The 24,851-nt window shown below is 36.0% G+C and overlaps 1 protein-coding gene across 5 annotated transcripts in view; it reads left to right on the plus strand.

The window, feature by feature from the left end:
* Window positions 1-24,036, plus strand: part of PHTF2 (putative homeodomain transcription factor 2) — a 107,674-nt gene extending 83,638 nt beyond the window's left edge. For 3 of the 5 annotated variants that reach the window (XM_056118072.1, XM_056118073.1, XM_056118075.1), the window contains 9 exons: window positions 723-941; window positions 9,785-9,913; window positions 11,571-11,843; window positions 12,061-12,192; window positions 14,138-14,224; window positions 16,379-16,534; window positions 17,389-17,484; window positions 20,618-20,743; window positions 21,602-24,036. In XM_056118072.1, the coding sequence (XP_055974047.1) occupies window positions 723-941; window positions 9,785-9,913; window positions 11,571-11,843; window positions 12,061-12,192; window positions 14,138-14,224; window positions 16,379-16,534; window positions 17,389-17,484; window positions 20,618-20,743; window positions 21,602-21,622 (1,239 nt within the window). In that variant the 3' untranslated portion in view covers window positions 21,623-24,036. Of the gene's footprint in view, window positions 1-722; window positions 942-9,784; window positions 9,914-11,570; window positions 11,844-12,060; window positions 12,193-14,137; window positions 14,225-16,378; window positions 16,535-17,388; window positions 17,485-20,617; window positions 20,744-21,601 lie in introns of those variants that run through there. The other 2 variants (XM_056118074.1, XM_056118076.1) reach the window with 2 other exon arrangements.
* The last annotated feature ends 815 nt before the right edge of the window (window positions 24,037-24,851 follow it).

The following is a 24,851-nucleotide window of genomic DNA, read 5'->3' on the forward strand; positions in this document are numbered from 1 at the left end:
CAGTTGCCAGCTCATTAATACTATATTGTAGTACCTGTGATAAAGGTAAAATAAAAATAATATTTAGTTTGTCTTTTGTGCTGATTGAGCACTATTATTTAAGAACATTAAATATATAAACATTTAGCACACGATAACATAATTGTTGGATAGCAATGTAAATTTTACTGTAAAATAAATATCAAAAATCACTTTAGGGACAAGGTGATCACTTTAAACAGAATCACTTTTCACCAGCAAAGTACAACTAACTATATTCTTTGTGCTAGGTTTGTTTCAAAATCTATGAGTTCTTGTTTAATTTTCAATATCTCTTTTGTTTCCACATTGGTACAAGACTAAACTCAGGCCCAAAAACTTATGTTGCTATGCCAACTGCAAAGAAATTGAGATGGTACTTTTTTATGTTTTGTTGAGTGGACATCTAGGGAGAATAGGATTCATACTAAAAGGGGAAAAATAATCTCAGGGAATAGCTGTAAAAAATTTTTGCATGCAAGGTTAATTCTTGGGTTGAGATGTTAAAGCAAACTTTGATACAAGGAAATTTTGTTATTCCTTATATCCAGTATATTTTTAATACTTTGCTATTTCACTGTCATTTGACAGTATCTTCGTTGGTTTAACCGAAAAAAAAATGGCAGTATATGGTTCTGATAACTTTCTTTGAGCTGCACAGGGTACATAAATTGTATTAATGTCAAAGAATATCTTAATTTCAGGATGCCCCTAAATCGGGTACTAGTTGCAGCTCTCGCTGTTCAAGTTCCAGACAGGATTCTGAGAGCACAAGGCCAGAATCTGAAACAGAAGATGTATTATGGGAAGACTTGTTACATTGTGCAGAATGCCATTCATCTTGTACCAGTGAGACAGATGTGGAAAATCCTCAGATTAATCCATGTGTGAAAAAAGAATATAGAGACGACCCTTTTCATCAGGTTGGTTTACAGTGTTGGATTATGTGGGGCTGTCACTCCAGCTCCTTTGAGTGTATATACAAACTTTAAGGAGGTGAAGAGAAAGTTTACACTCAATTCAAATAATGTTCCTGTACAATTTTTTTTCCTTTGTATGTGAGCTATGGTTTAGCTACACTGAAACATAGAATCTCAATATTGTCAAGAATACATTCCTGAGAAGTTGTTAGTAAATGAAATTTTACGAGTCAAAGTATGGGTTGGATGCATTAGTCTTTTCTCCCTCAACATACTTCATGGTTTACATCTGTCATTTAAATTCCACTTAAGAAATTTAAGATTCATTTTATGAGTATCAGATATTTATTTCCAAGAACCAATAGTAATGCTATCCAACAGAAATATAGAGCTAGTCACATACACAATTTTCAATTTCTGATAGCCACATTAAAAGTTTTTAAAAGCTGAAACTAATTTTAATGCTTTAGTAATATATTAAAATATCACTCCAATACATACCTAGTATAAAAAGTATTAAAGAAATGTTCTGTAGTTTGATAATGAATCTTCAAAACCCAATGTGAACTCTTAGAGCACATCTAAATATAGTAGCCACATTTCAAGTGTTAAGTAAAGGAATCATATTAGATGGGTCTGCAGAATTTCTTCATTTGATTATTCTATCAATACCTTAAATATAACCAAATTCCCCCTTGTCTTTTCTTGTGAATCTATTTTTCTTACAGTACCCAAAATCTCTTAGCTGATAACCTCTATTTGTTCTCTTTCCAGACCAGAAACTTGTTGGTTTTTCAAAATCCTTACTTACCCTCACCTTCTTTTTTCTCTTGTACAACTCCGCATTAAATTCTAGTAATAAAACAATAAATAAATTTTTAGAAAACGAGCTAGGAGGGAACATTTCTCAGTATTATAAAGGTACTTATTCAAAGAACCTTCAGAGAAACCTGTCATATTTGATGGTGAAATCTTAGAAACAGCTCTTAAAGACAGAACAAAGCCCAGCCTGACCTATCCAATATCATTGCTTTTGCCTGTCAGAATCCTGCTGGTAATTTTGTTGTCTGTTTTCAGTTGGACTAAGATTTAAAGTCCACCTTTATGAACACAGTGGCAAAGAGCAAAAACAGCTTTGAGGAATGACAGATTTCCCCTACTAGGTATAAAAATTTCCATTAAAGGCTCAGTAACTAGTATAGTATCATATTGGTGCATTCTTTTGGCTGAATGTGTGTGGACATCTTCCACAGTACCTCCCCAACCCCCCACTCATCCATTGAAACCTAATTATTAATGTGATTCTATTTTAATATGAAGCCTTTGGAAGGCCATTAGGCACGAGGTTGGAACCATCATGTATAAGATTGCCCTTTTAAAAGATGTCCCAGAGAGTTCCCTGCTTCTTCTACCCTTTAAGGTAAAATGAGGGCAAAATGAGGACAATAATGGAACCGAACCAGGTCTCATTATGCATGAGATATGCCAGAATCTTGGTCTCTGTTAACCTCCAGAACTGTAAGAAATAAGTTTATGTTTATATGCCATCTGACGTTTGAATTTTGTTACGGCAGCCTGAATGCACCAAGAAAGTACCTATATAAATCAGTCAATCTGTGCAATGTATAGAAAGCCCAGAAGAAGATTCATGCGTATCTGGATTCCCTAGCTTATGAAATAAATGTGGTTCCAAATGAGTGGGGAAATGATTGACTTATCTGTATATACTTGAGGAATCTAATGATTACCCAAAACTTACTCCAGGTAGCTCCTTAATGTGTAGAAGCAAAACTCTAAAATAATGCAAGAAAGTCTAAAAGGAAGATCTTTGTTACTTTAAATGGAAGAAGATTGATTTTTATTTCTTCAGTTTATTTGGTTTTTGTGGTGCTAAGGATTGAACCCATGGCTTTACACATACAAGCTACATATGCAAGCTATGTCCTCTACCAGTGAACGTCGTTCCTGTGCAGAGAAGAATTTTAAAACAAGATTTAAAAAAAAACATAAGTGAGAGGAATAATAATTTTTTATCTTTGAGTTTTAAATTCTGGACAAGGAATTAAACCATAGACATTGTTCAAAGACAAACCACGGGATAGCAGAAGATACATCTAGTACATTAGTCTCAAACTGATAGAGGACATGCAGAACTCCTGGGAGTGATTAAGAAAAACTGGAGGGGCAGGAAGATAGCACAGTGTGCTGAAATATAAGCTCGCATGCAGGGGGCTTGAATTCAACACTAGTTCCTAATGGAGCTAGGAGCTGCCCTCACACTGAGCCAGGAGTAGCCCTAAGCATAGCTGGGTGTGACCCAAAAACATTAAAAAGAAAGAAAAAGTGAACAAAGGATGTTCATCACCTAGATGGTAATTATATACAAGTAATGATGATACACTTTATTAGTAATCAGGAAAATGTAATGGCTTAACAGGGGTATAATTGATAAATCATAGCATATGATAAGACAACATACAGAACATGAAATATAAATTTGGAGCTATGTGTATCAATAAAAATATATCTTGAGGAGCCAAAGAAGTAGTACAGCGGGTAAGGCCCTTGCCTTGCATACCTCCAACCCAGGTTCAATCCCTGCACCCGTATGATCCACCAGGTTGCAGAGCCAGGAATAAACCCAAAGTACAACAGGATTTTGCCCTCCTGAAAAAACAAAAGTAGATCTTGAGAATATGATTTTTGACTGAAATAAGCAAGTTTTAGAATTATGTATTAAGTATGCTGTTTACGTTTAGAAAAAATTTTTGGTTCAAAGCCTAATTAAATAACTTATAGATAAAAAGTACATTTAGTAAGTAGCTGAGAAGACAACTTAAAGGAGATAGCCTAAAGGTATGCTTACCTGGCATGTGCAAGGCCAGAGTTTCATTATTCCCATACCACATGCCCTCTCCTTAGGGGCCTTAGGGCCAAACTGAGTCATTTGGGCCCATTAAGCAAGAGAGTCACTGGACTAGCCCCCAGAATCGGGAGACCCACTTTAAAAAATGAAACACATCCAGGAAGAGTCTATAAGCCATGCAAATGGATAGTGAACAATACTTTAGAGTAATAGGCGTGGGGAATGAAAGCAGGTAAGGGAACAAAGTAAGTTTCCGTTTTATCTGTAAATTAAAAACAATAAAATACCAGGAGCACATGGGAGGAGGAGTTAAAATATGGTCAAGCCAAGTGTTAATATCTATCTGTTTAAAATCTTAAAATTTACTCATGGTGGGACTGGAGCAATAGCTCAGCATGTAGGACGTTTGCCTTGCACGCGGCTGACCCAGGTCGATTCCCAGCATCCCATATAGTCCCTCGAGCACTGCCAGGAGTAATTCCTGAGTGCATGAGCCAGGAGTAACCCTTGTGCATTGCCGGTGTGACCCCAAAAAGAAAAGAAAATATTTACTCATTGTGGGAAGGAGAGTTCAATATAGGCTAAGCCAGTGTGTAGGAGGTCATCAAGGTTCAATGCATGGTTCCCAAACTGTCAGGGAGTGACCCTCAGGCATAGACTGAGAGTGGATAGTCTGCTGGGTGTGGCACCAAAATAAAAGATAATTATAAAACAAAATATCAAGAAAACAATACATGGGTTCATTTGGCTTCAGCTACAAGAAGTCTCAGAGGAATGTTGGGGACTTGAGGAGCGAAAATGAAAAATGAAGTTTAAGGAGAATGACTTTGAAAGTTTGGGGGGGACAGTAAGTTTGTAATTAGACTGGAAAATTGAGTTTTGGTCCCTGCTTCCTTCAATATGAGGTGTTTGAGCATATATGTGCTTCAGGTAGGCAACACGTGTGTTTCAGGTCGGTATCACACAGAAAGTGAGGTTGTTGAAAGACTTGTAGGACCCATGAAGGGAAGCATAATTATGAAGCTCAGATTTCAACAGGAAGAACCACATCTGCTAAAATAGGAAGAGGAGAATTGCATGAAGCAAGTAAGACAATGAGAGGATAGAGCATGATGGTATCTGTGAAGAGCGGGATACCTGAGGACCTAGTAACAAGAGGGTGATAACAGGAAAGGTAGCTTTTGTGGATGGGAGGTGCTGTATGGCAGTCAGAATATAAGTTGAGAATCACATTGTCACATTGTTGAGGGTCAGCTGTAATCTGAAACCATGAATTCTGTTTTCCATGTAGAATCTTGTGATATTCTCTGGAATATAGTTTTAATAATGATAATGATTATGTAATTTTTTGATAAGCATTCACTGTGTACCAGACACTGTCCATAGTAACTTAAAGGCATTGTCTCACATAATCCTCACAACCTATTATGCCTGTGACAATGTAGTTTTTATTTCATAGATGAGAAAATTGAGGTTCAGTGTTAACTCATCCGGAGTCACATAGTATAAATACTCAATCACTATTCAGGAGACAGAAGACGGGATGGTATGTTGATGGAAATGATCTGATGAGAGTTTAGACTCATTAGAATCAGAAGTAAATGAATCAAGAGGGACTGATGGACTGAATGACAGTTGTATTCAAAGAAACAATTTTTTGAATAGAAAAGTTAAGAAGTCACGTAAGATAAAAAGTGACCGAAGACTCATTTTCAAAACAGAGCTATTCTGTGTGGGGTGGAAAGGTCAAGGTGTGGCCAGGGGGTGGTTACAGGTGCCAGGAATAAAATTTAAAAAAAAGAAAATGGAACAGTGTATGAGAATAGGATGTTGCATTAATCATCTGCATGTTCATCTTCACTGAGGATAATAACTAAAATTGAGGTTTTGGAAACTGCCTATGGGCTATTTTCCCAACAGCACCATAAGCATCATAGAAGGAAGAACCATGTGTTCTTTTTATCTTTGTTACATCGCCAGTGCCTAGTCTGTACATGGTGCTTTATATTAATTGGGTGGATGCCTGAGACAATTTTTTTGAAACCTGCTAATCTTAAGCTGTTTAAGAATGTTTTATGAATGTGATGCCAAACAAATTGGCCCTAAATTTGTTATGCCATTCTGTTGCCTTTTTTTATAAGATTATTTTTTCTAATATTCTACTCTATCTAATTATATTCTATTCTAGATGTCCACTGATTTTGCTTTTAAAGTAGGAAGTTGACTACACATATTTCTTATCTTGGGACTAAGCCATAAGCACATGTTTCCAGTTATTCTAATAACTGTAATGGAAGTTAGTTTCCTTCATTGAAAGGCTAACAGATTTATTTTCTTGTTTGACTAAAGTCTGTATTAGTTTTTTTCTGTCTCCTATAAAGACTAAAAAATTCCTTATAAAGAAATAATTGAACATTTCACTGTGTTCTATTCGGGATGTGGCCAATTTTAGTTTTGTTTATTTAAAATTTTTTTTGTAAAGAGTAATGGAAATATTTTTATAGGGGGATGATTTTTTTTTTACCTCTGGTAACTCCTGAATATATTAGAAATATAATACCTTATTCACATGAATTTTTTTTTGGTAGATAAAATCACATTTTAATGGCTACAGTTCCCACAGTTGGAAATTCCAGTAAAACAGTTCTTGTGGTGAATTTAATTAAAAATAAAGCTTGCTACCATTTAAGTGTTAAAGTTTTCAGGCAGTTCTGAATGAATAAGCAAAGCTTGAGTTTTTTGTTTGTTGGTTTGGTTTTGGGTGATGCCTGACAGTGCTCAGAGCTTACTCTTTGCTCTGCTCTCAGGAATTACTCCTGGCGTGATGGATGGTCCATTTATGGGCTGACCCAGTGCAAGACAAGCACACTACTCTATACTGTCTCTCCAGCCCTAAGATTCTTAATGAGGATAAGGGTTAATCATTTTAAAAGTTGGAAGTCTTAATTTGAAAGACTTGCTAAGAAGAAATTATAAAATGAAATTATTTTTAATTAATTTTTATAAAATGGAATTATTTCTCTGATGTTTTACCTGAGTCCTTTAAGTATTTCACTTATTGTTGTCCTCCAGATACACTGAAGGCAGTCCATGCTTCACCAATGCTCAGAATACACTTGATGCATTACACAGATAGCAGTCTTTTCATTTATCCCCATTTTAATTCACCAGTTTCTAGTTAGTATCTTTTGTCTTTGGTGTTCTAGAAGTAGGAGAATGACATCAAGCATTACTTGTGCTAAAGTTGCTGGTCAAAAGGATTTTTGCAAGAACACTGAAGACCTTAATTTGTTATTTCTGTCTCAGTTAAGCTTTGATATAGTTATACCTTGCTTTATGTAAATGGGAAGACTCTTAGTTATTTTTACATCTCAACTAAGATTTTTTTTTTTGAAAAAGGATACCAGTGTGTAAATCAGCAGTTAAAATCATTGCCTCTTTACCCTCTCTCCTTCTATTCAATTTCTTGCACTGTTCCTTGTTTTGTAATTCCATTATATTTCACTATTACTAAATTTTCAGGGAAAGCTTGATGTCTGTGTCTACATATATACATATATATGTATTTACTGTGGTACAAATTATTTCTGTCCCAAAATAGAGTGTTTCATTTGGACATAAATTCTGAAACAGCATTTGGGGAATTAAGTTGTAATAAACCAGTATCATAAGTTTTAGTATTGAATAGTGAAAAAATAGATGTCCTGGTTGCTGGGGATGTGATGCCTTCTCTGTCCCAACTGCTGGATATGGTGGTCTCGATGGCCATTGAGCACTCCTGGGCCCTGAGCACTGCCAGCTTTAGTCCTCACAAAAACCTAATTCATACTATGTTTCTGATTTTCTACTATGTTTTTGGCTATCTAAAATTTTAGATAAAGGGTATAAATTTAGATAAAACTTTATCTAAATGTAGGTAAAACATAAATTTTAGATAGAGACGGTACAGGGATAGGAAGGACACTGCCTTGCATGTGCCTGACCTGGGTTCAATCCCCAACATCCATATGGTCCTAACAGGGTGTGATCCTTGAGTGCAGATCAGGAGTAAACCCTGAACACAGCTGTATGTGGCCCCCAGCTACAAACAAAATAAAAATAAAATTTTAAATAAAACCTCTTCATACCCTTTACTTGGTGTTCCCTTCTCTATCTGAGCTGCCTTTCCCCCTAGCACCAAGTAAAGGGTGTTTGGAGGATTTGCTCAGGATGCGAGATGTGTGCTGAAAGTAGACTATAGACCGAACACGATGGCCACTCAATACCTCAATTGCAAACCACAACACCCTAAAGGAAAGAGAGAGCAAAAGGGAATGCCCTGCCACAGAGGTGGGGTGGGGTGGGGGGGGTGAAAGGGCTACTGGGTACATTGGTGGTGGAGAATGGGCACTGGTGGAGGGGATGAGTACTCGATCATTGTATAACTGAAACCCAAGCACGAAAGTTTGTAAGTCTAAAACTGTATCTCATGGTGTTTCACTAATTAAATAAATAAATAAACCTCTTCATAGTCAACCAACTAAATAAACATAAAAGAAATTTGCCCATAGTGTGACTATTGGCATTATGACTTGCCTATAATTATTCATTAGTGCTTATAGTTCTTATAGAAATAACTTTACATAAAGAAAATTAATGTATTGGTCATTAATACATTGATGACCAATGAGTTAAAATTTTGTTATATAAAATTTTATATAATATTTTATATAAATATTAGCTTTCCCTGTGAGTTAATTTTATTATATTGGTATTTTATATCTTTAATTGAAATTAATTAATACTAACTTTATACTCACTCGAGGAAAATATTAAACTTAAGTTTTCAGAAATATATATGGACCATTTATTAATCACAGTTTTATCCTGTAATAAAGAAATAATAGATTATTTTGTTTATTGTTAGAGGGCATTGTAACTTACAAATACACTAATGTAAGCAAATACATCTCATTCTGGGTCTTACCTTTTAGTGATATTTCTCAGTATCTGGCAATGTAAAGGTCAGTGTTTCATTAATTTTATTATCTTTAGCCCCCAAGTATCCTTCTGTAAAGAATTTTCTTTTGAATTGGGTCTAAAACAACCACCACCACTACTACCCCCTCCCCCCCCCCAAAAAAAAAAAAAACCACCAAACTTACGCTTGTTATCCTGTATACTTACAGCTTTGAAATTTTCTCTTTGGGTTTCTTTGACACTTGAGAAATAGTTTATTCTATTGGGGAGGGTAAATCTTATTCTATATGGGTTTGGTTTGGTTTGGTTTGGTTTGGTTTGGTTTGGTTTGGTTTGGTGTCACACCCAGCAGTACTCCAGGGTTCCTGGCTCTGAACTTAGGGATCACTACTGGTGGGGCTCAGGAGGGACCATTTGTGGTGCCAGGGGTTAAATTTAGGTAGGCTATATTCAAGTCAAGCACTCTGTTTGCTATACTTGGGGAGGGAATGTATGTTGATTTTTTAGAGAAATACTAACTTGAAAAATAATTAAATGAAATATATGTGAGGCAGAAGCTCTCTAGATGAAACTTATTGCTTATCCTTTCAAAGATATTCAAATATCTGTCTTAATCTTGTATTGAATAATCATATGTTTGACAATCAGTAACATGAGCTATATGATCTGTTGGTCTTTAACATTACATTACAAGTTACACAAAAAGGAATGACAAATAAGTGATTTTGCTGGCATACTGTAGTTTGTCTAATATCTGTTATGGAAGTTCATAACATGCACATTTTTATAACTATGATTTCTTATGCCATTCTGTGATTTTGTCTTCAGTAAAGATAAAATTTTTGTGTCACTGAAATTGTGTGTATATTGATATGTATGCAGATGTTCTATTTATAGAATATGATAAATGCATTCAGTCTATTTTTAGTGTAAAAATAGATAATTACATATAATATAACATACATATGTTTTATTCATGAAATTTGATAAATGACTTCACAAATTTGTTTCTTTTTTATAGAGTCATTTACCCTGGCTCCATAGTCCCCACCCAGGATTAGAAAAAATAAGTGCAATAGTGTGGGAAGGCAATGACTGTAAGAAAGCGGACATGTCCGTACTTGAAATCAGCGGCATGATCATGAACAGAGTGAGTTTTATAATTTTATTCTTTTTGTTTGAAGTTATTAACATATGAGTAATTGTTGGTATATTATTACCTTATTCTATTACTAGGAAAAAAGGCTTAGTCTCTGTTTGGCTCCTTATATGATTTAAGTAGTGATTTGTCACAAACCACTCTAATCTTTTAGTGTTTCATTCTTCTGACCAAAAATAGATGATTCAGTCTAAAGGTTTTTCTCTTTTGTCTTCTTTTCTTTTACTTTCAATGGATCGAGTTGAGGAGTTACTAGATTTATGTGTTGATAAAGATTTTTTTTCCCCTTTGTCATGCTTTTGGGTTTATCTACTTGTTAGCTGTCAAAACATTTAATCATGCTAAAGGGGCCAGAGAATGATACAGGGGTTAAGCCATATACCTTGCTTGCTGCCAGTCGTGTCTGTCCCTATTCAGTCCCCTGCACAATGTACCCCTTCTCCTCCTGTGCATCTCTGGGTGCGGTCCTGGAGACCCCTGACACCCTGGATTGATCAGGGTTATCCCAGGTACCATCAGTACCATCATGGAGCCCCAACATCACTGCATCCTGGCTTTAGAGGCCTCCCCCTGACCCCACCCCCACCATCATCACTTTGAAAACCAAAGAAACAAACAAAAAAATCAAGGTAGAAAACTAAAGTTTATTCTTAGATGACTATTTAAATATATAGAACTAATACAGCTGGTAGTAAAAATTCGTGAGCAATTAAAATACAGCTGGTAGTAAAAAATCATGAGTAGAGTAAAAATACTATGAATTTTCAGTTTATTGTTTCTTTTATCAGATCATTCCTTCTGTAGTTTATGTGATTCGGGGCAAGTAGGCATGATTTAACTTCAAATTCTAAATTTCTTGTGTGTTTCGTAGAATTATTGTGTAACTAGAAATTGATCAGCTTTCTGTTACATAGTTCAGTGTGGGCAATGAAAATCTATTGGTGAGGAATCTCTAGAGACACATTATGGACTTTCAGATTTTTTATAGAACTTACAGTTTGTTGATAATGAAGTTAGATACTTAAGTTCCTTTCCATTTCTACCAATGTTTTCCACTATTTAATTTTATAATTCCCTTTGTTATAATTTCCCATGTTTTTGAAAACCCCTCTTTTATGTAATCTCTTCCTTTAGAGTTTGAGACATCCATTTATATTTTGAGCCATTTGAAGAAAATCACAAATTAGAAATTTGTTGATCAGTATAATTCTAGATTACTTCTTTAATAAACTGAATTTAAACAAATATGAAATCTGATTTTTTAGTATTTCAGTATCTGAATATTTCTAATTTTTGAAATAATGAAATATTTAGAATTTTTTTTATGTTTTTATTAGTGAAAATTTAGAATTTTTTTTCTCAGTACCTGGGTGAGACCAGGGTCAGCTTTCTGCATCTACGGAGTGAAGAGTTTTGATAATGAACTGTTTTCAAAAATTGAAGAGATAGTATTTTTCATTTTATGTATAAACTCTCAAACTCTTAGTAATTTATAGCTTTATTATAGAGCAGCTTTCTTGCTCTATAGTAAAGCTACTTTACCTGTAATTTACATTGCTATAAATAAAGTGTTTAATAGGAATTTATCTTATGCCGGATAAAATTATCTACTTTCTTTTTCTTTTTTTTCCCCGTTCTCTTTGTAAAGGTGAACAGTCATATACCAGGAATAGGATACCAGATTTTTGGAAATGCAATTTCTCTAATCCTGGGTTTAACTCCATTTGTTTTCCGACTCTCTCAAGCCACAGATTTGGAACAACTCACAGCGCATTCTGCATCAGAACTTTATGTGATTGCATTTGGTTCTAATGAAGATGTTATAGTTCTTTCTATGGTTATAATAAGTTTTGTGGTTCGTGTATCTCTTGTATGGATTTTCTTTTTCTTGCTCTGTGTAGCAGAAAGAACTTATAAACAGGTGGGTATAATACAGACTTATGAATATAGACTATTTTGTCCTTTTTATAAAAAGTATCCCTGAAGTATGTCAGTATTCTGTTATATCATTTTGGCCAAATATTTTCCTGTTTTTGTAACACTTAACCAAATAAAATAATAAGAATCCATTTTTTGTTGATTTTTATTTTTCTGTGATAGTCTGCTTGAAAAATAATCTTTGTAATTATCTTTTTTAGCGATTACTGTTTGCAAAACTCTTCGGACATTTAACATCAGCAAGGAGGGCTCGAAAATCTGAGGTTCCTCATTTCCGATTGAAGAAAGTACAGAATATAAAAATCTGGCTCTCTCTTCGTTCCTACCTTAAGGTAGAATGGTAGTGATAAAAGTACTCTTAACATGCAGAGTCTCTATGAGAACTCTAGCTTCTTAATCAATATGTATATATATGTCTAGCTATACAGTCATATATGTAAGCACTTACCTGCTCTGTAACCATGCTTCAGTGTTCTTTTCAATTCATTTGCAAAAATCCAAAATAGATATGTAACCAATTCTTTATAGTGACACATCATGAAGACTAAAGAGCTAACATGTGTTGTAGGTAGATGATTTGAGATCAGATTGTCCTACAGTTATCTTTATTCATGAATCTCACTAATTTCTCATCCAAAATTTAAAGATTTTGTTTCTATGAAGAGTGCTCATCACAAGCCAGCAGAGGGAGCCCACTGCTTAGAAAAGAATTTTTTTTTTTAATCTAAACAAATAAATTACCTCACTGGCATGGCCTTTTTCTGTTTATTAACTTAAAACTCGAAGTCATTCTTCTAAGTCATTTCCTTAATTGTTAAAAACAACTGTATAGAAGGTATGCATGAAAGCTCAGGGAAATGGAAGACAGTTGAATTCTAAGAGAATATTCTGAAGATTATTTCTTTGTTGCACTAAGTAGTAATGAATTTTATTACATAAAAATTAATCATGTTGTAATAAAATTGGACTAAAAGACAAATATGCTCTGACATACCTCGATCTTTAATGATGTCTTATTTTGAATGATTAAGAAATGGCATGAAGGATGCACTATTCATCTATTCTTATGTTTTAAAAATTCACTGTTTTGTAATTAAATTTCTTAATTTCAGTATAGCTCCAGTGAGAATTGCTACAAATTGACAAACATTATTTTCCCTCTGGTATGGGAGGAAGAATGCTATGATCTTTGTCATTTGGCTTAGTAAAAAGCCACCCCAAATTTCCTCTCATTTACTTTAATAGGCATTGCAAATCTCTTTGTTATTTTGTTCAGTACACATTTTATGTTAATCATTTACCATTCACTATTGATGAGAGTTTATTTTGTTGTCGTTATTGTTCTTTATTTGTTTTTGTTTTATAACACTACCCAGTGATGCTCAGGGTTACTCCTGACTTTGCTCTCAGGAATTACTCCTGGCAGAGCTCGGGGAACCATTATGCGGTGCCAGGAATTGAACCCAGGTCAACTGTCAAGAGCCCTACCCACTGTACTATCGATCCAACCTGAGAGTTTGCTTTCCTGTAGTCGGAATGACAATTCCTAATCTTAGGAACTTGTGCATTAGTGAGAGAAACATAACCCCCCTTGTTCCCCCAAACATTGGTACTTAAACTTTCCTCTTTTATGTAACAAACCTTTTTTTTAGATTTAGCAGATTTTATTTTTTTAATTATTTTTTATTGAATCACTGTGAGACAGACCCTTACAAAGCTGCTCATGATTAGGTTTCAGTCATACAGTGTTCCAACATCCATCTCTCCACCAGTGTACATTTTCCAGCATCAGTGTCCCCCACTTTCCCTCTCACCACCTCCCACCCCCACCCTTCCTCTGTCTGTACAGGCACTTCAGGTACTTTCTTCTCTCTCTCTCTCTCTCTCTCTCTCTCTCTTATTCCTCTCTGTCTCTCTCTCTGTCTCTCTGTCTCTCTGTCTCTCTCTCTCTCTCTCTCTCTCACACACACACACACATACACACTTTTTTGGCATTGTGGTTTGCAGGATCAGATACTGAAAGTATAACTAACTTCTGGTTTATCATTGATTCCCCATTCTCTGCTGCCAAAATATGTCTTGAATCCATCTACTTTTCTTTGATTCCATTTATACAACTGTAATTGAAACCTTGAATTACTTAATTCTCTTGAAATAGTGCAGTTTTCTCATAATTGGCCTGCAGTGATGATCAACACTTTAAGGGAAAGCATGGAAGTTGGTTACTAGTTAGTAAATATAATTAATTTTAAAATGTTTCCCTCTTTTTCCTTTTAGCGTCGAGGTCCTCAGCGTTCAGTTGATGTGATAGTTTCATCTGCTTTCTTATTGACTATCTCAGTTGTATTTATCTGTTGTGCCCAGGTGAGTTAACTTGTTTTGTATAGAATATGATAATCAGATATATAAATATTCAACTTCAGAGGCTTTCCAACAATAAAGTACTCGGATAACTCATAGTTAATCTTAGCTATTAGTTGAGCATATATTAATTAGTTTTGTAATGCATCTGATTATCTTTATTTTCCAAAACAAACTTGTGAATTACTAGAAGTACAAAAATTATTTCAAACTCTTTCCCATGAATTGTCATTGTTACTTAATTGCCAGGTGTTCCTAAAAAGAATATTCAGTGACCAAAATTAGAGGGCAAGAAAGTACCTCAAGATTTAGTTATGTTGTAAAAAAAGTAATGTGACAAGTCGTTTATTTGGTTTGGTTTTGTTTGGGGGCCATACCTGAAGATACTCAGGATTTACTCCTTGCTCTCAGGGATCAGATTCCTGGCAGGCTTGGAGGACCATATGGGATGCTGGGAATTGAACCTGGGTGGGCCACATGCAAGGCTTATAGTAGCTGCAGCGCCAGTAATGTGACATTTCAAGTAATATACTGCTCGAGGAGCAGGGCCACCATGTCGTCTGCGTTGGTGAAACCCCAGATGCAGGGTCTGCTGGCCAGGCACCTGCGCTTCCACATCACTGCAACCTTCATCGTGGCTGCCAGGGTCGCGTCCTTCTACAAGTTTGGCGTGGCTGAACAAAGAAAGAAGGTATATGCAGATTTCTATAGAAATTATGATTCCATGAAAGATTTTTGAGGAGATGAGAAGGGCTGGCATCTGTCAGAGTACAAAATGATTTGGGAAATGAAAGAATTGTCTGGCTGACTTCCATGGAAGTTTGTCACTGCCCTGTTTCTTCAACCATGAAATACGAATATCTGGGCTAAAGATAACTTCTCTTGAATAAAGAATTAACAAATGCCACCCCCCCCCCCAAAAAAACAGTAATATACATCAAACAGTGCTGTGGTAAAATACAATTTTTTTATCTCTATGTAACTCTTTATAATACATATTTCATACATACATAGAGCTGGAGCAATAGCACAGCGGGTGGGGCATTTGCCTTGCACACGGCCAACCTGGTTTTGATTCCTCCATCCCTCTTGGAGAGCCTGGCGAGCAACCAAGAGTATCCCACCCCCATGGCAGAGCCTGGCAAGCTCCCCGTGGTGTATTTAATATGCCAAACACAGTTAACAACAAGTCTCACAATGGAGACATTACTGGTGCCCTCTTGAGCAAATCGATGAACAACGGGAGAACAGTACTACAATGCTACATACATGCATATCTGATTTGTAAAATTTCTTTGAAGTTTGAATGAATTTAGAGGTAAGTATATCAACATGAATAAATAATAGAAAACAAAGTTCAGTGGAAAACAAATTGAAGAATGCTGTGGATGGTGTGATAAACATGTAAATTGCAAAACAAATATAAAATGATAATTTAAGAATATAGGTGGAGCTAAGTATTCGCATTGGAAAGATAAGCATAAAATGTAATGCCTTGGGGCTAGAGTGATAGCACAGTGGATAGGGCATTTGCCTTGCTCTCGGCCAGCCCAGGTTGATTCCCAGCGTCCCATATGGTTCCCCCTGAGCACTGCCAGGCGTGATTCCTGAGTGCAGAGCCAGGAGTAACCCCTGAGCATCGCTGGGTGTGACCCAAAACAAAACAAAAACAAAAAAAACTTACTGTCTTTATAGATGGGTGTGAAAGTATGGGAATGCTGCCAAAATTTATAGGACCTCCAACTAATTTTTTTTTCTTTATGGGTCACACCTGGCGATGCTCAGGGGTCACTCCTGGCTTTGCACTGAGGTATTATTCTTGGCAGTGCTCAGGGGACCATAATGGGATGCTGGGAATCGAACCCGGGTCAACCAACGTGCAAGGCAAACACCCTATCCTCTGTACTCCAACCCCCAATTCTTTAATATTTATTTTGCTTTTCAAAAATCTTTATTAAAGTTATAAAAATTAAGACTTGACAAAATTGAGGAGGTGCTGGGTGGGTCAGGAAAGATGAGAAGGAAAGAAGGATTTGACAAAATTGAATAGAAGCCTTTGAGTTTAGATTCTAGTAGATTTGTATTGTTTTAAGTGCTTAAAATATTTCATAGTTAATGTGGAATGTTCTTCATGTTGCCTTTTTCATATACTTTTAGTTGCTTCATGTACATGAAATCTTCCTTGATTGTCACTACAATTGGGAGCTGGTAATCTGGTGCATCTCATTAACACTTTTTCTTCTAAGATTTGTTACCCTTGGCTCAGAAACAAGTAAAAAATATAGCAATACCTCAATATTACTTACTGAACAGGTGAGAATTCATGTTTATTATGCTATAGATTAATGTCTATAATGTAAATGTTAAACTAAAATGTTTTCATTTACCCTAAGATTTTCAGGAAGCTATGTTATTAGATTAAATCCATTGTGTTAAAAGCAAAGCTTGAAATTTGTTAAGATGTTAGCCTTTCTTCAGAAATTTTCAGAAAGTTAGCTTCTCAGTGATTCAGATTTCAAGTCTAATCTACTTTTATGCTTCATTTTCACTGATTGGAAAGAAGTACCAGTGGTAATTAAAGAATTTTAAGTGATTAATGTTTGCTAGATAGTAGACCCAGATTTGAATGGGCATAACATTTTTCCGGTAGAGAGGATAAAGCTTAATACTTTTGATCATAAACTTCTTTTTGTATGAATTTGTTGAGTACTTTTGTCCCTGTTTTCATAGAAATTACAGAGGAATTTATTACCATGAACTTGTTGAATAATCAGGGATAGTTTGAATTAGAAAACCAGTAACCCTGTATGTGAGCTCAGTTGAAGGGAAGGGAGGGAAAGTAGCAAACTTACTGAATGGTTTATTTTCTTCTAGTTACTATTCTTTATATTGATTTGGCTTGGGCACTGAAATATCTTATGTAAGTAACAGCATCAGGCTTCCTTTTTACTTCATCTTTCAGTTATATTTGAAAAATAAATTTTTTATGAAGTGCAGAAAGTTTGAAATGTATAATAAGTTATGGAGATTATTAACATTACTTACAATCTCAAAATTCCAAGAAGTCCTTGGAGTAACTGCTTTTTGGTTCTTTTTAATTTTTTTTTTAAATACTAGTTATAATTTTAAGTATTTTTAATTGTTTACTCTTTTTCTTTAAATAAAAGATAAACCTCTACTTGAAAATGGAGAAGAAACCTAACAAAAAAGAGGAACTGACACTTGTGAATAATGTTTTAAAACTGGCTACTAAACTGCTAAAGGTAAAACTAGAATTAACAGTGCATATAGGGAAGGGGAGATGGCTGAAGGGTTGGAATGCCTGCTTGGCATTCCCAGGGCCCTGGGTTTCATTTTCAGCATCATCTCCAGCACTGCTGAATCTGCAAAGACCGGACCAAGTCTGACTGAACGTGCTCCTGAATCCTCCTCTGAACTCTGCTTGGGAAACCCTCTGTCCTCCCCCCACCAAAAAAAAAAAAAGACAGAAAGTAGATAGAATGTAGATATCTTATTCTTATTTGGGCATATTTTATTCTCACATTTATTATAGATTATACCTTGAATTTGTTTCTGGTGAGTATTTGAATTTTTTCCAAATTATATTTTAGCACAGTGATGCACTAAACATTTTACTTCTCATTGCAAAAGTAATTCAAGTCATTTATTTCTGAAATCTTAATAATAATTTGACATCTCAGTGATCTTTCAAAATAGAAGCTGCAACTGACGGTGCTCATGTTATTGGTCCAATGTTGCCTGCAGGCCCCAGGGCAGCACCCAGCAGCCACGCTCAGGGCCTTCCACATGCTAGCATGGGCTCTGCTATTTCAGCTCTCTCCCTGGCTCCAGAAGTTTCTAGAGTCTTGATGTTTAACTTTTTTAAATTGACATCTGTGAAATTTTATGCCTCCTAGAATTTAAAAGATTACAAAAATGAATAAAATTGAGAATTTGTCATTTTATATTTTGCACAGAAGTTTCTGGGGGAACCACATCCAGCAGTGCTCAGGGCTTATTCCTGGACCTGCACTCAGGGAGTTTTTGGCGGGGTTCAGGGAACCATATGTGGTGCTAGGGATCAAACCTGGGCTGATGGGCTGACTGCATACAAGGCATCTTACCTTCTGTACTATGTCTTCAACCCTAAAAACTTATTATTTGGCGGGGAGATGAATTGGGGCCACGCTCAGTGTTGATCAGGGATCACTCCTGGCATATGATCAGGAGATCATATCTGATGATGGGGATTGAACCCAGCTTAGACACTTGCAAGGCAGGTGTCTTACCCACTATACTATATCTCTGGCCTTATAAAAATTTATATCAAAGCTTAGTTTCTGTAAAAATAGAATTTTTTTTACAGAGTTTGCTTACAGAAATTCAGAGGATTGTATGAAGTTGTGTCTCAATGTTAAGGTTAATTCTTCATTTGACTGAAAAGTATTAATTGGGTATAGACTGTCTCAGTATAGTAGACATTCAAAGGATTCAGCAGAGTGGTGGGAGTGTTTGTTTGACAAGGATTTATTGAGTATATCGTCAGTGAGGCACTATGCCTGACAAGAGTAGGCTATAAAGATTAGACTGTCTTCAATATCAGCATAGAGAATTTTTAAAAAAAAAAACCGAAAAGTTAATCCTTTTTTATTAGAAACCTGGAAATTAATATGTATTACTCATCATCATCATCATCTCTCTCTCTCTCTCTCTCTCTCTCTCTCTCTCTCTCTCTCTCTCTCTCTCTCTCTCTTTCTCTCCTTCCTTCCCTCTCCTCACCCCTCTCTCTTCTTCCCAAGACCTTATTGGGTCAACTGAAACTTCTCAGATATCTTCTGATTAGCAGAGACCCTCCACTTCTGTCAATTGGGTTTTTGTATTTCTGGTCACATTGCTTCCACATTGCCAACCATCTGGTCTTTTCTGTGTGGACATCTGATAGACTCCTCCCCAAATTAAAATCCTTTAGTGACAGATGGTTACCACAGTCTGTCCAGAGGGACCCATACCAAGGAACCAGTAGTATAAACTCAAGCTAGGAATTCTTGCACTCGGACTTGAACAAATGCTAAGCTGTCTTGCAGCAGTTCAAGGTCCTGTTCTGGTGTGTCTTGTGGGATACCTACTCTTCTCCACCCCTTCAGTGTCTGGAGACCTTCCTTTATAGGCCACTGCCTTTATTAGGACTCTTACGTTGCAGTCATCATTTGTATTTGTTAGATTGCGAGGTTCTTGAGTTTGGGGATTGAGTCTTTTTCTTGGGGGTGGGCTGGTGGCTGGGGGTTGGGCCCTCCTGGCTCTGTACTTAGAAATTATTCCTGTTGGTGCTCAGGGGAATATAGGGGATGCCAGGAATCGAACCCAGGTTGGCCTTGTTCAAGGCAAGCTCCTTACCTGCTGTATTGTCTGTCCTGCCTCTGGGGACTGAATCTTAACTTCCCAAGCACCTAACACAGGTCCTAGCACAAAGTAAAACTTTTTATGTTCAACTATTTTGATTAATAAATTATTCCATGTGTTTGAAAAATCCATGTGTTTTTCTCAAAGGAGAGATTCCATTTATATACTACCTGTGTCCAAAAATCTGGTGTTTTTAAATTTCTAATTTATCCATAAAAAGAGAGATTCTTGAGATCAGGCAATAGGGCGCATTTAGGTTCTGCCAGCAATATTGGGTGCAGCTGTGGAGGCACCTTTCACACTGCAGGGGTGGCCCAGGTATCCTTGGCCCTGCATGGTCTGAGCTTCATCATATCCTCCGACCCTTGAACACACATTGAATTGATGGCCCAGTTAGCTGAGAATCATCAGCAGGTTCCTCGGGGCTCCTGCACACTTCTTGGGAGCTTTCCCCTCCTCTCTCACAAGTAAAGATACTACTGTTTTTCAGTTTTTACTCTTAAAATTAAAAAAAAAAGTTCTCAAACTTCTTTTAAGGTACTATACCAATAATTCACTAGTCATTTATTTGAGACAGAACTTGTAGTATCAAATTTAGGTTACAGAGTCCTTTTCTTTTTTTGCTTTTGCTTTTTGGGTCACACCCAGTGTTGCACAGGGGTTACTTCTGGCTGGCTCATGCACTCAGGAATTAAATCCTTGTGGTGTTCGGGGGACTGTATGGGATGCTGGGAATCAAACCCGGGTCAGCCACGTGCAAGGCAAACGCCCTACCCACTGTGCTATCGCTTCAGCCCCTACAGAGTCCTTTTTAAGTAAGTCATTATTTCCTCACACACACAACTACACACACACACACACACACTGAAACTTATACATTATTTGTTGCATATGTTTCCATAATTTATGACTTTTTTTTTTGCAATCATGATTTTAAAAGTCCTTATTGTATTTTTAAGGAATGTGGGCTCATGTTGTTTCTGTTTTCTCTCTTAGGAATTAGACAGTCCTTTTAGGTTATATGGGCTTACCATGAACCCACTGCTTTATAACATCACGCAGGTCGTCATCCTGTCAGCTGTTTCTGGTGTCATCAGTGACTTGCTTGGATTTAATTTAAAGGTATGTGCTTGCTGGATTTGGTTTGGTCTTGTTCTTAGCACTGCCTTCCATTTTTATAATATGTGTTTTATCCTAGCACTGTTTGGAGAGCTTACCTGCATAGCAAAGTACTTACTTTGATAATATTGTATATGATTTATAAAAATAATTTCACACTAGTTTAAGAGAATGGTGTGTGTATTTTTAAAATATTTTTAGTTTTTGTTTTTGAGCCACACCCAGCAGTACTCAGTGCTTACTTCAGACTCTGCACTTGGAGATCACAGGGCACAGGCTCATGGGAGTGGACCATGGTACCTGGCATATATGAGGCCCTGAATTTGAGTCCTGGCACTGCATGCATTCTCACTCTCTTGGCCCCTGTGAAAAGAAAAGAATTGGATGACAGCTCAGAGGGCCAGAGTTTATTTCTTGCATGTGCTAAACCCAAATTTTGAGCCCTAACACCACATACCTCTCCCCCCTGCCCTAATCCCCACACTCAAGCACCAACACTGATACCCTGATGGCCCCCAGCACTGCTGGGTTTGGCCAGCAGCACATCACTAAGCTGAGCTCTGAAGCACCAACAACTGATACCCTGATGGCTCCCAGCACTGCTGGGTTTGACCAGTAGTACATCACTAAGCTGAGCTCTGAACTGTTAGTGCTGAACCTGCACATCTAGGAATGGGCCCGGGGCTTCCTGAGCACTGCTTAGGAGGCCTTCCCTCCCAGCACAAAAATAAAAGAATAAAGGACTTGAATAGGAGAACCTACATTTACTTAAGAATGAAATTTAACTGTACGATCTAATTGAATGAAATGTGGCATAAAGACTAGCTGTAACTGTCACTGCTTCTCTTGTTTCTTCACTAGCTGTGGAAGATTAAATCATGACAATTCAGAGAAAAGAAGATGTAGCCTCTTTTCCAGAATAAGAGTACCAACTAAGCTGCCTGAAACAGTCTCTGACACTTGACTTCAGGAGTCTCAGCTGGGAAATTGAAGTGTTTACATCACACTGTGTTGTGCAATTCTTATATTTATTTGACTTGTTCACTGTTGGTTTTTTTTTTTTAACATTTATTTTAGTCTTTATATTTTATTTTGAAGCATTGATGTTCTTAGTTGTTGAAAGGGTGATAAAACTGATAACCCAGATACTTGAGATCCTGGTAATTGCTCATAAATAATTGAGAAGATAACTCATGAGACTAGAAGCCATTGCTAAGCACTATTTCTCCATCGATGCCGTGAACTTGCCTTACCTGAAGAAAAGTTCCTTGACTTTAGAATATTGCTTTGGACTCCGCTAAACATACAAAGCATCTTCTTCGGTAAATCAAGATCCAGTCAGGGTTTCTCTTGAATTATTTCGGAACAATGCCAGGATCTAAACTGATTAAGCTGCAGTTTAAGCACCCTCAGTATTAATGTATATGTGGTGTTACATAAAACAACAGGTCAACAAGTGCTCTTTGATGATAAAACTCTTAATAGAGCAATAATTGTAAATGGTTACCATACTGTAAGATATTTTGATAAAAATTAACTAGTAATAATTGTATTTATTTGAAACACTGGGCTGTTTGCACAGCTCTAACTGTGCATGCTCAAAATGTGCACTTTTTAAAATTGTTACTTTTAATGCATATCTTTATATAGAATATGTTATAGTGTACTAGGGCATGAAATGGTATCCTTTTGAGTGAGGTATATACTCATCTCACAAGTGAAGTGCCTATTGATATTACTACAGTACATTTTGTTTACTCAAGTAAAATAATTTTCATCCCATGGTACACTATGGTGTATGCGATTCATGCCACACTCAAATGAAGAATTTAAGAATAGGTTTAGAACCAGTAAAATATTCCCCTGATTGCTAATTATAAAACTACATCTGAATTTTCAGAAAGTTAGCTTCAGCTTGTGAATTCCACCCTCTGAACTTAATATGGTACATTCTTCCTTCCCTTCCCTTCCCACTTTTATAAGGGCTATTTTAGATGCTTTTAACCTGTATGTTTAACCCAGCCCCTGGACAATTAATTTTCTAAGTATCTAAATGAGGACTCACTGTGTTGGCATGTTAGGTAAATAGGGTGAATATGGTGGTATCTTACATCAGGCCTTTATATTAATTTGTCATATTTGTACAATCAAGAATATTTTAGAAATGACATAAAATATGAAGTGGTTTTGCAATTTTTTTTAAACTTGGCATCTAGTTTCTAAAGCAAATTTATTTGAAACAATCTAGAATTTTCTTGGTGCGAGATGTATCATGATGAGTATCTTTATATTTTTACCATATTTTAGCAGATTTAAAATAATTGCATATGATTTATTTGATTGGTGCAGTTCTGATCCCCGAATCATACATCTTAATACCAGGAATGTGTAAAACAACAGAGCTATGTCATGTCATGATAGCCCTTTGCTCTTACCATTCCTTCTGATCAGCCTCAGTTCAGCCTAGTTGTATAGTATATTTTCTTCCTGTAGAAAACAGCATAAAGCATTTTGTTTTATTTGCCTGTGTTCTAATATGTTTAATAATGACCAAAGTGCATTCTGAGTCTATTCAAGGAATGTATTACTGGAGCTTTAAGAACATGCTTATTTTCTCATGTGAAAAATTAGGCTTTGTTTCTTCTTCCACTATTGTCTAATGTTGAGGTTGTTTTTAGGAATTATATTTTATAAACTTTTTCATAATAAGGTACATACCTATACAGAACTTAACATTTTGCACAGAATATATCAAATATATTTTGAAAAAAAAAGTACAGCATGAGTTCTGTTAGGAATAAAAAATGAAACTATTGTATCTCACCAAAAAAAAAAAAAAGCCTATTTCAGAATGAAAATATTTTTAAGAAAAGTAGCTGAGTATACTGATTTAGTATACTCATTTAGTAAAATGCTTGTTTTGGATTGAAACTCATTTTAACTTAGAGTTGGAAGTTGATTTATTAAGTAAGTATACCTCTCCACAACTTAATAATAATGTTATATTATGTCACTAATGTGAACAGCAGTAGAATACTAAAAGAAAAAGTTGGCATTTAAAGGAACTTCTGAACATTAATGGAACTGTTTTCAAAACAGAAAAGTTGACATTGCTGCCTTTAAAAATACCATGAATGTAAAAAATTGAAAGAAATTGTCAAAAATAGAAACGGCAGTTTAGAGACAGAATTGTAGCAGATGTTTTGTGTCAACTGTTGTTTCTTTGCCACATGTATTGTATTTGAGAGTTTGAACACCAAGTTTTAAATAAAACTTTCTATGACTGACAGTTTTAAGTTGGCGGTATTTTTTAAATATCCAAGTTATGTATATATATATAAATAAATATAAATATATTTCTATGGTAATATGTGTTTACTATAGCATTAACTCAGTTCATTGTTAAATTTAAGGGGTATGGGAATAAATTTTTTTTTCTTCCCTTTGTTGCTCTTGTCGTTGTTGCTATGGTGACCAGGAGTTGCATATAATTGGTTTCGGTCACATCAGGGATCACAAACAGCAGTACTTCCAGCATTGCACTCAGCATGTGGGATGGGACCAGGAAATTCAGAGCCTCAAATCCACAAGTAGGGAAGTCTACCTCTGCATTGTAACCCAATAAAAAGAGTCACCAAAAAAAGAGTCACCAACATTTGAAATTTTGTTGAGTTTCATAGCATGAAAGAATAAGATGTCTCTAACACAGTTCTTTCATCATCAAAATATTATGACAACTTTACGGTTTGTTTCTCTCTTTGTATAGGAGTCTAGAAAATTGGCAATACATATAGCCATGAATATTAAAACCTATTATCTCAAGGATAGTGGTATTTTTATTCTTTTTTTTTTTTTTTTTTTTTTTTTTTGCTTTTTGGGTCACACCCATTGATGCTCAGGGATCATTCCTGCTCTGCACTCAGGAATTACTCCTGGCGGTGCTCGGGGGACCATATGGGATGCCGGGGATCGAACCCAGGTCAGCTGCGTGCAAGGCAAACGCCCTACCCGCTATGCTATCACTCCGGCCCCCGATAGTGGTATTTTTAAACAGTTGATTTTGTCTCATGAATTGAGCATGAAAGATTACAACACTAGGATGGTAAAATAC

Source organism: Sorex fumeus, unplaced genomic scaffold (genome assembly GCF_029834395.1).
Source record: "Sorex fumeus unplaced genomic scaffold, SorFum_2.1 ptg000037l, whole genome shotgun sequence".
Classification (NCBI taxonomy): Eukaryota; Metazoa; Chordata; class Mammalia; order Eulipotyphla; family Soricidae; genus Sorex; species Sorex fumeus.